We start from the raw sequence: 11,307 nt of genomic DNA on the forward strand, positions 1-11,307 counted from the left end.
CCTTCCTCTCAACAGTTCTGATGATGAACATGGAGAGGACATACCCATCACTCCTTCAACGACCAACTCTCAATGTTATTTAGACTGGGAATCTACTATAAATGGTACACAAGAAGAGCCTGATAACAACCCAGAACCCTTTATAGAAGTACTTAAAAATAAAGGTAAGAAACTTACTGTTCCTTCCCCTTCTACTACTGCACTCTTTAAGTTTAACCCTGGATAGGTACGGTGGGTCGTTTGCGACCCCGAGCGTCAAAAAAAAACAGGTTTTTCTCACGTGACTCACCCCTGTGACTGAATTTGTGGGTGATCGACCTGCAGGAGGTGTCTCCCCTACACGCTCTAATAGTGTCCAGATGTGCATTGCTGTAGCTGTACTCCTTCCCCGATTTCTGAGACGCTTCGGGGTCGTTCGCGTCCGAGTTTACCCTTCTGAGGTAGTTTGCATAATTATCAAAGTTATTACGTATTATGAAATTGTCGTAGAATGGTGCAACTTGTATAGGTTATCAGTTGTGGAAAGTCTTGGTGGATTGTTTGGCTACCATGTGCATGTTTTTTTTTTTAGTTAAAATGTCGTTCATCACCACGAGGACCATTTTACCGCGAGTGCCCCTTTTTCATTTTTTTTCATTTATTTGCCAAGTCATTTTTCCGTAAGATATTGCCAAATAGTGTCGTAAAACTTTTGCTTGTTTAGTGTTGGAAAGTGTGTCTAGATGATCTGGCTACCCATGCATGACTTTGTTTTTGTCAGATACGACGTAGTTATTGGTATATTGGGTATTTAACTGCGGTTACCAATTTCTGTTTTTTTTTCAATATTTGTAAAAATTACTACGTAGTAAGGAATTGCCGTATATTATTCATTTTTTTTTCATGTTTATGTGTTAGAAAGTGTGCCTTGATGGTTGGGCTAACACGTGCATGTCTTTTTTTTTATCTGAGATGTCGTATATTAGAATGTCGGGCATTTTACCGCGAGTGTCCCTTTTTAATTTTTTTTAATTTTTTTGCCAAGTCATTTTTCCGTAAGATATTGCGAAATAGTGTCGTAAAACTTTTGCTTTTTTAATGTTGGAAAGTGTGTCTAGATGATCTGGCTACCCATGCGTGATTTTGTTTTTGTCAGATACGACGTAGTTATTGGTATATTGGGTATTTAACTGCGGTTGCCAATTTCTGTTTTTTTTCAATATTTGTAAAAATTTACTACGTAGTAAGGAATTGCCGTATATTATTGATTTTTTTTTCATGTTTATGTGTTAGAAAGTGTGCCTTGATTGTTGGGCTAACACGTGCATGTCTTTTTTTTTATCTGAGATGCCGTATATTAGAATGTTGGGCATTTTTCCGCGAGTCCCCCTTTTTATTTGTTTTGCATTTTTTTGCTTAGTCATGTTACCGTAAGGAATTGGCAAGTAGTGTCGCAAAACTTATATTTTTATAGTGTTGGAAAGTGTTTCTAGATGATCTGGCTACCCATGCCTATTTTTTTTTTAGCCAGATATGGCGTATATATAAGTATGTGTTCGATTTTCCTGTGATTGCCATTTTTTCGTTTTTTCCCATTTCTTTCAAAATTACTACGTACTAAGGAACTATCACAGAGTAATATTTCATTTATATGTTTATTTGTCGGAAAATATGCCTTGATGGTTTGCCTAGCACGTGGCTGAAATTTTTTTTTTCTGAAATGCCGTATATTAGAATGGCCATTTTTCCACGATTGCCCCTTTTTATTTGTTTTGCATTTTTTTTGCTTAGTCATGTTACCGTAAGGAATTGGCAAGTAGTGTCGCAAAACTTATATTTTTATAGTGTTGGAAAGTGTTTCTAGATGATCTGGCTACCCATGCCTATCTTTTTTTTTAGCCAGATATGGCGTATATATAGGTATGTGTTCGATTTTCCGGTGATTGCCATTTTTTCGTTTTTTCCCAATTCTTTCAAAATTACTACGTACTAAGAAACTATCACAGAGTAATGATTCCTCTAGATGTTTATTTGTCGGAAAATTTTGTTTACTTTTTTTTTGATTGAATATCATCAATTTTTTTTAGCTAAAATATTGTTTTACATTTTTTTTTTCGATTTTATTTCCCTTCAAAAAAAATTTTTTGGGTCAGAATTTTAATTTTATAGTCGTAAAATAATCGACAATTATCCAGCAACCCGCCATACAATTTTTATGCATATCCAATAATAATTAGATTAGTAAATAACACCTTGAAATTGACATACCCTTCCTACATTTCAAGTGGCAGATTAGGGAGTCTGAGTCAGTGTGGTTGGCGGCCATTTTGTGGACATATCCGAAGCGTAAGCTGCCCTATCTATATATATTCTTGTTCCCTATAGAATTTGTGATATTTTGGTGTATTTTTACCTGCATAAATATCATATTATATATTAAATATATGTATTTTTTTACAAAATTTTCAAGTACTCAAAAAATTACCTTTAGATATGGCCCCTGATATAAATGTAATTTACAAAATAATGAAGATTTTTTTACATATTTCTATTTTAGGATAACATATGTTTATTCCCTAAAAAATTAGCCACTTCCTATTTCATTTGGGTACCCAAAAATATTCATGAAATTTGGACAATTTTTTTTGGCCAAAAAAAGTTACCCTTTTTTTCTCATTTCAGATCTTCACCTCCATGGGTCTGACTTCATCCAAAATACATCAAGATGTGTCCTAAACATTCAAGAATCAATTCCTAAAAGGATTTGTGTATATATGTATAAACTTTTTTTTTATGAATTTTTATGTCAGGTCTTTTTTTTTTTCTACTTAATTTTTTAAAATATTTATAATAAATAGTTTTTCTGCAGATGAGTAGTATTTATCTTTACAGTTGTTTTAAGCATTCATTGAAGTTTTTTTTGGCAAAAGAAAAAAGGAGGTTACTGCAAAAACTGATTTTTCAAGAATTTTTTTTGGCGTCGGGGTCGTTCGCGTCCGAGTATACCCTTAAAGGGGTGTCCGAGGACCGTACCTATCCAGGGTTAAAGCAGTCAGCACAGCTGAACGTAGTGCCTATACCCAAGTCATGGGAATAGAGGACAAATACCCCAATCTCAATATCACGGTTAAACCTAATTTGGAGGGTGACATGATTCTCTCTCCCCATGACAAGGCAGCAGAAGACATACTTAATTGCATTAAAACTCTTCAAAAACTAGACCCATCTCAGTTACGTAGAATTTATATTGTCTGCGGTTATTCATATAAATATGATACTGACCATTTGCTTAAATACCCTGGTATTGTTCATGCTGAAGGATGCAAGCCCAAGGAAGGGGGTGTATCTAATAAAGTTAAATATACCTTTTTGCCCTCCCCCCCCTCAACAAGTTAACCCTGGAACGGTACGGTGGGTCGTCCGCGACCCCGAGCGTCGAAAAAAAAGAGGTTTTTCTCACGTGACTCACCCCCGTGACTGAATTTGTGGGTGATCGACCTGCAGTAGGTGTCTCGCCTACACGCTCTAGTAGTGTCCAGATGTGCAGCGCTGTAGCTGTACTCCTTCCCAGATTTCTGAGACGCGTCGGGGTCGAGCGCGACCGAGTTTACCCTTCTAAGGTAATTTGCATAACTATCAAAGTTATTACGTATTATGATATTGTCGTAGAAGGGTGCAACTTGTATAGGTTATCAGTTGTGGAAAGTCTTGGTGGATTGTTTGGCTACCATGTGCATGATTTTTTTTTTTTTTTTTAAATGTTGTTCATCACCACGAGGACCATTTTACCGCGAGTGCCCCTTTTTCATTTTTTTTCATTTTTTTGCCAAGTCATTTTTCCGTAAGATATTGCCAAATAGTACCGCAAAACTTTTGCTTTTTTAGTGTTGGAAAGTGTGTCTAGATGATCTGGCTACCCACGCGTGACTTTGTTTTTGTCAGATACGACGTAGTTATTGGTATGAGGGGTATTTAACTGCGGTTGCCAATTTCTGTTTTTTTTCAATATTTGTAAAAATTTACTACGTAATAAGGAATTGCCGTATATTATTGATTTTTTTTTTCATGTTTATTTGTTAGAAAGTGTGTCTTGATGGTTGGGCTAACACGTGCATGTCTTTTTTTTTATCTGAGATGCCGTATATTAGAATGTTGGGCATTTTTCCGCGAGTGATCCCTTTTTATCTGTTTTGCGTTTTTTTGCTTAGTCATGTTACCATAAGGAATTGGCAAGTAGTGTCGCAAAACTTATATTTTTATAGAGTTGGAAAGTGTTTCTAGATGACCATGCCTATCTTTTTCTTTCAGCCAGATATGGCGTATATATAGGTATGTGTTCGATTTTCCTGTGATTGCCATTTTTTCGTTTTTTCTCATTTCTTTCAAAATTATTTCGTATTAGGGAACTATCACTGAGTAATGATTCATTTAGATGTTTATTAGTCGGAAAAGGTTCCTTGATGGTTTGCCTAGCACGTGGCTGAAATTCTTTTTTCTGAAATGCCGTATCTTAGAATGTTGGCAATTTTTCCGCGAGTGCCCCTTTTTATTTGTTTTGCATTTTTTTGCTTAGTCATGTTACCGTAAGGAATTGGAAAGTAGTGTCGCAAAACTTATATATTTATAGTGTTGGAAAGTTTTTCTAGATGATCTGGCTACCCGTGCCTATCTTTTTTATTAGCCAGATATGGCATATATATAGGTATGTGTTCGATTTTCCGGTGATTGCCATTTTTTCGTTTTTTCCCATTTCTTTCAAAATTACTACGTACTAAGGAACTATCACAGAGTAACGATTCATTTAGATGTTTATTTGTCGGAAAATGTGCCTTGATGGTTTGCCTAGCAAGTGGCTGAAATTTTTTTTTTTTTTTTCTGAAATTCCGTATATTAGAATGTTGGCCATTTTTCCGCGAGTGCCTCTTTTTATTTGTTTTGCATTTTTTTGCTTAGTCATGTTACCGTAAGGAATTGGCAAGTATTGTCGCAAAACTTATATTTTTATAGTGTTGTAAAGTGTTTGTAGATGATCTGGTTACCCATGACTATCATTTTTTTAGCCAGATATATATAGGTATGTGTTCGATTTTCCTGCGATTGCTACTTTTTCGTTTTTTCTCATTTCTTTCAAAATTACTACGTACTAAGGAACTATCACAGAGTAATGATTCATTTAGATGTTTATTTGTCGGAAATTTTTTTTTACTTCTGTTTTGATTGAATATCATCAAATTTTTTTAGCTAAAATATTATGTTGTTTTACATTTTTTTTTTTATTTTATTTCCCTTCAAAAAAAAATTTTTGGGTCAGAATTCTAATTTTATAGTCGTAAAATAATCGACAATCATCCAGCAATCCATCATACAATTTTTATGCATATCCAAGAATAATTAGATTAGTAAATAACACCTTGAAATTGACATACCCTTCCTGCATTTCAGGTGGCAGATTAGGGAGTCTGAGTCAGTGTGGTGGGCGGCCATTTTGTGGACATATCCGAAGCGTAAGTTGCCCTATCTATATATATTCTTGTTCCCTATAGAATTTGTGATATTTTGGTATATTTTTACCTGCATAAATATCATATTATATATCAAATATATGTATTTTTTTACGAAATTTCTAAGTACTCAAAAAATGACCTTTAGATATGGCCCCTGATATAAATATAATTTACAAAATAATGAAGATTTTTTTACATATTTCTATTTTAGGATAAGATATGTTTATTCCCTAAAAAAATTAGCCTCTTCCTATTTCATTTAGGTATCCAAAAAAATTCATGAAATTTTGACAAATTTTTTTGGCCAAAAAAAGTTACCCTTTTTTTCTCATTTCAGATCTCCACCTCCATGGTTCCGACTTCATCCAAAATACATCAAGATGTGTCCTAAACATTCAAGAATCAATTCCTAAAAGGATTTGTGTATATATGTATAAATTTATTTTTTATGAATTTTTATATAAGGTCTTTTTATTTTTCTACTTAATTTTTTAAAATATTTATAACAAATAGTTTTTCAGCAGATGAGTAGTATTTATCTTTACAGTAGTTTTAAGCATTCATTGAACTTTTTTTTGGCAAAAAAAAAAGGAGGTTACTGCAAAAACTGATTTTTCAAGAATTTTTTTATGCGTCGGGGTCGCTCGCGACCGAGTATACCCTTAAAGGGGTGTCCGAGGAGCGTACCTATCCAGGGTTAATTCAGGTATGTGGGGTAGATTTAGAGTGGGGGATTATAATCCTCCCCTCCTTAGATGTCACAGGTGCCTGAAATATGGGCACCATAAGAATAATTGCCGTGCTGCTCATCCTGTATGTGGTATCTGTTCAAGGAGGCACGACACTTCCACCTGCCTTACAAAATACAAGGCAGATGAGCCTACTAAGCCACGATGCCTTCACTGCAAGTAGGTATATCACTCGTGGAATAAACGATGCCCAGAGAGACTTAGGAGAGAATATGCGAGAAGGGGCCAACTTCCCCCCAACTCTGTCGCGTCTGGCTCCATCCCTAACCAACTCTCCTAAAACCAACAACATCCTACTCCTACTAACCCTTTACCCAAGCCTTTACCCCAAACCTACCCCTCCTTTAGTGCTGCCCTTAAGAACTCTGTCAAACCAAAGACCACTTTTACTAAACAAACAACTCCTTCTTCACTGCCTGCTTCCCTGTCTGAAGCCCCTACCTCCCTACCAAAACCTCAAAGACCACCTAAATCACCAAGATCCCCCAGACCTACCCCTCCCTCTAAACCCCAACACAATCCTGTTCCCAAACAACACCCCCTTACTCCTTCAAAAGTAACCTACACCCCCCAACCCTCAGCATCTCGAGATTCTACCCCTCCTGCCCCAAGTACATCTTCTAACATTCATTATCCACCATTTCTTCACCAAAACACTTCTCCACCAGCCTCACTATCTCCTCCCTCCCATCCTATCCTTAACTTCTTCCTTCAACCTAATTTCCTTGAGCCAGCTATCATCTCTTTTATCCAAAAATTTTTCCCCAACCTAGTTGTAGATGATATGCTTAAGTCTGCAATTAGGTTCATTGTTGAGACGCTTGCTCATGTTCTCACAACTTAAAATTCTCAGAATCCGACAGTGATGTGAGTTTATCCCCCTCCCCTCAACCACAGGAGAATAACTACATCAATGTGTTACAATGGAACATTTTAGGAATTAGGCTAAAATACGCTATTTTGCAGTCTCAGGTAGCCGTACAGAGGCCGGACATCATCCTCTTGCAGGAAACACTACTAAGAGAACACGCCTCCTTTAAATTCGCAAATTACAAGGTATACAGAACCCACCACACTGACACTAGTCGTGGGTTGCTAACATCAATAAAAAACACAGTTCCGTCCTAAAGAATTACTGATATTGACTGACGTGAAGCAGAGACACTTAGTGTACAAATTACCCTTTTAAACACTACATCAACAATACATAATACCTACAAAAGCCCTGCAAGAGACATTGATGCTACCCCAGTCTTTGCGGATGCTGAGACACAGAGTACTGTCTTCTCAGGAGACTTTAATGGCCATCATCCCTTCCTCAAGTCTACCTCCCCCACCAATGCTACTGGTGAGCATCTCTATTCTCTACTTGGGGATTTTCCAGGTCTGAAACTCCTCAATAATGTAGACATGCCTACCCATATTGCCGGGGGACGACTGGATCTTACATTTGTCTCACAAGACTTATGCAACAACTCCTGGGACTTGCATCCTGTTCTCACGAGTGATCACTATGGTCCTTTTTTCTCTCTTCAGTTGGATAAATTGCCGGACCCTCCCCCTCCTCCAAGGAGATGGAACCCTGATTTCGCCAAATGGGATCTCTTTGAGCAGCACATGACTTCATGGGCTGAAAGATATTCTGCTGAACCTCCGGAAGACGCTGATAACATTCTTCTAACACTCAGTGAACAGCTAACTGAGGCGGCTGCATCCTCTATGCCAATGAAAAAACCCTTTGCTAAAGATTATAAGGATTCTTGGCATTACAATTCCAGGATTAAAGCCATAAATAAGTGTCTCAATCGTATCAGAAAACTCTTCCAAAGATACAACACTGATGCCCTTCATCAAAACTTTGTTGCAGTAGCACAACACTCTGCCCAGGTGGTGACAGAAGTTAGAAATTAAAAATGGTATGAATGGTGTGCCGAGGTAAATGCCACCACTCCTTTGAAAAAGATCTGGGGCTGGTTCAACAAAGTCTCTGGTAAAAGATCAACCATAAAGGTGTCACACCCAGATCCTCCAGCTCAGGCGCTACGACTGGCACAAGAGTTTGCCAACCGGTCCAAGTCTGATAACCTCGCTCCTGAGGCCAGACACAGACAAAGGGTCCTTTACCCTATTAGGTTGAACATGATCACTACAGCTGGCAGCAAATCAGATGATACTGATGCACTGTATACCATAGAAGAACTTAATGTTGCCCTTTCTAAGACAAAAGACACAGCACGTGGAACAGATCTTATAACTTACAGCATGCTTAAACGCATGGATGACCCAGCAAAGGAGATATACCTACAACTCATAAACAAAACTCATGTTGAAAGGGTTAGACTTCGGCTCTGGAGACAGCAGGACACTCAACCTGTTCCCAAACCTAAAGAGGAAAACGCCTACAGGCCTATAGCTCAGATTACTGGTACGGAGAAGGTTGCAGAACGTATGGTCCTAAACCGACTAAAATCGAAGATTGGTAAACTACACCATAGGCTGTATGCATTCACTGACGGTGTAGGCACAAATGAATATATTACAGACCTTATGGCCACCATTAATGAGTCACATTCTCTTGTATTCTTCCTGGACCTGGAGAAGGCTTTTGAACTCGCCAGTTCGGCCGCTATACTCTTCTCACTTGTTTGCAAGAGGGTTAGAAGTCATCTGCTGTCCTGGGTTCAAGAGTACACTCAGGGGCGGGAGGCTAGAGTCACTTTTCAAGGCGCTACCTCACCTTTCCTCCCCCTGGAGAATGATACCCCACAAGGGGGTATATTAAGCCCATTCCTATTTAATGTTCTCGTTGAAAACTTATTGGTTATAGAACTCCCTTAAGGAATAGAGATGTTCATATATGCAGATGATATCTGCATTGTATGTCCACACTCTGTTTGTTTACAATATCAGTCTCAAAAAATGCAAAGAGCTCTTAATGCCATTGTCCATGAATGTAATGAACTAGGTTTGAAAATTAACCCCCTTAAAACTAAGGCTATGGCTATTATGTATGTTGAGCCTCCTCCCCCTCTTTTTATTAGCAACAACCCCATTGAGTGGGTCCAAAATTTCATTTACCTTGGTGTCAATATTAATTATAAGCTTCTCACTCACACACAGGTTAAACTACTTAGAGAAAAAGTTAACTCTCGTTTTTCTGCAATGAAAAGAATTACTACTTTAGAAAAAGCAGTCTCTTCTCATTTATTGAGACTATTCTATGTGCAAGCTGTTAGATCACAGGTTGAGTATGCTTCCCCTGTTCTCATTTCCCTCCCTTCACAATTGCTGTCTTCACTTGAAGTTATACAGAATAATGCCATGAGATTAATTACTGGTGCCCCTATTTGGACAAGGCTTCACCTTCTCAGGCAAGAAACCAACCTGTTACCTCTTGCAGAGAGAATAAAAATGCGTGTGTGTTGCATTATTATCAAAACTATAAAAGTTAATAGAAATTCCCCTCTTAAAACTAAAATAAACAGATTTATAAATTTGCATGAAGACCTAGAACCCCCTGATCATTATATTGGTAAACTCATTCAAGTAATTAGAGATGTTAACATTCAGTTAGTCATACTTGATGTAAAGCATGATAAATTTCACCCAGAATATGTCCCTCCAGCTCCTTGGAGCCCTGATCCAATTGAAGTTAATTATACTGTTCTTCCAGCATTCAAATCTTTATGTACTCCTCAACAGCTAAAGAGTGCAGCTCTGCCCTCCATTGCCGGTACCAGTGCTAATAATGTTTATTACACAGATGGCTCCGTAGACATGAATTTACCTGCTGCTGGTTCTGCTGTCTTCTACAACACCTTTTCCAGTGGTTGGAGGCTTTCTGACCATGCTTCCATCCTACAGGCAGAACTCTATGCCATTGCAAAGGCTTTGGAGAATTCCCTTTCTAAATATGGTCACACTACTATCCACACTGACTCAAAAGGTGCAATACAAAGTATCTTAAAACGTAACTTAAATGAGAATATCTATTTAATTAGCAGCATAAAGGCTATGGCTACAGCCCATGCTCAAAGGAACAGAAAAGTTAGCCTCAACTGGATACCAAGTCACGTAGGTATTCATGGAAATGACCGCCTTGCAAATAGTGCCCTGAGGTGTCCCACTATAAGCAGAGCATGCAGACCCTCTCTTTCACACATCAAAAAGTTAATGTCCAATTATTGTCATGTTCAAAAGAAAAGTTTAATTGACAAGTTTTGCATGATGGCTCCCGCTCTGCCAAGTGGTACACTGAGGTAACTAATATTATCCCTCATAATATGTCTAAATCTCTTAGTAGAAAACTAACAACCATTCTTTTCAGACTACGTCTCGGCTATCTCTGAAGCTGGCAGATCATTAGTATAGAAAATAGGCCATGTCCCTATTGTCATCTTCCCACAGGTACTGAACCTTTAGAACACTACCTATTAACTTGCACAGAAACTTTCCCCCTCCGTCAGTCCATAAATCTCCCCCCTCCTTACACAGCTGTACAAGTAACCAAACACATATTAGAAAATACATACGCACTTTCGGGCTTTCTAAGCTCTTATCCCCCTCCCAGATAACTTAAATAGACACTTAGTTTAACTAGAGACCTTAACTACCCTAATCATTATCGCACTCGCAAACCCATTCTTATTTAATAGCTAGGTAACTCATATCACTGTTGGAAATGCAAACCCATTATTCATATAACTAACTGGTTTCTATTCCTCTTCTGAACTTTTCCCCTATCCCCTAAGGATAGTATCCCACTGATCCTTTTCCCCAAAACAAGTACACATTTAAGAGGATGGGGGCCTCTCTCGTACTAACTGGTCGAGCGTGGTACAGAATCGGGCCCTCCCCCTCTTTTTTTTCTCTGAACAACTAAAAAGCGCAGTAGGAGTACATGACTGGAAAATGGTTATTTCTTGGCTGTGTTCCTCATAAGGAAACACCTCTTGATTTTCCTATTTTCCTTTCTTCCTCCCTGCTTGCTGCATACAGGACCTTCCCATCCTTCCTAAGTCCTATACTCCTCAATCCTTCTAACCATTATGTGTACTCTTTACATTTACTCCAAT

General features: G+C 37.9%; 1 protein-coding gene across 1 annotated transcript; it reads left to right on the plus strand.

Moving 5' to 3' along the window:
• Nucleotides 1–9,079: 9,079 nt before the first annotated feature.
• LOC137618929 (uncharacterized) lies at nucleotides 9,080–10,495 on the plus strand. Its single transcript, XM_068349133.1, has one exon. It carries the CDS (start codon nucleotides 9,080–9,082, stop codon nucleotides 10,493–10,495), a length of 1,416 nt encoding a protein of 471 aa, XP_068205234.1.
• The last annotated feature ends 812 nt before the right edge of the window (nucleotides 10,496–11,307 follow it).

The sequence above is a fragment of the Palaemon carinicauda genome, chromosome 25 (genome assembly GCF_036898095.1).
Source record: "Palaemon carinicauda isolate YSFRI2023 chromosome 25, ASM3689809v2, whole genome shotgun sequence".
Taxonomy (NCBI): Eukaryota; Metazoa; Arthropoda; class Malacostraca; order Decapoda; family Palaemonidae; genus Palaemon; species Palaemon carinicauda.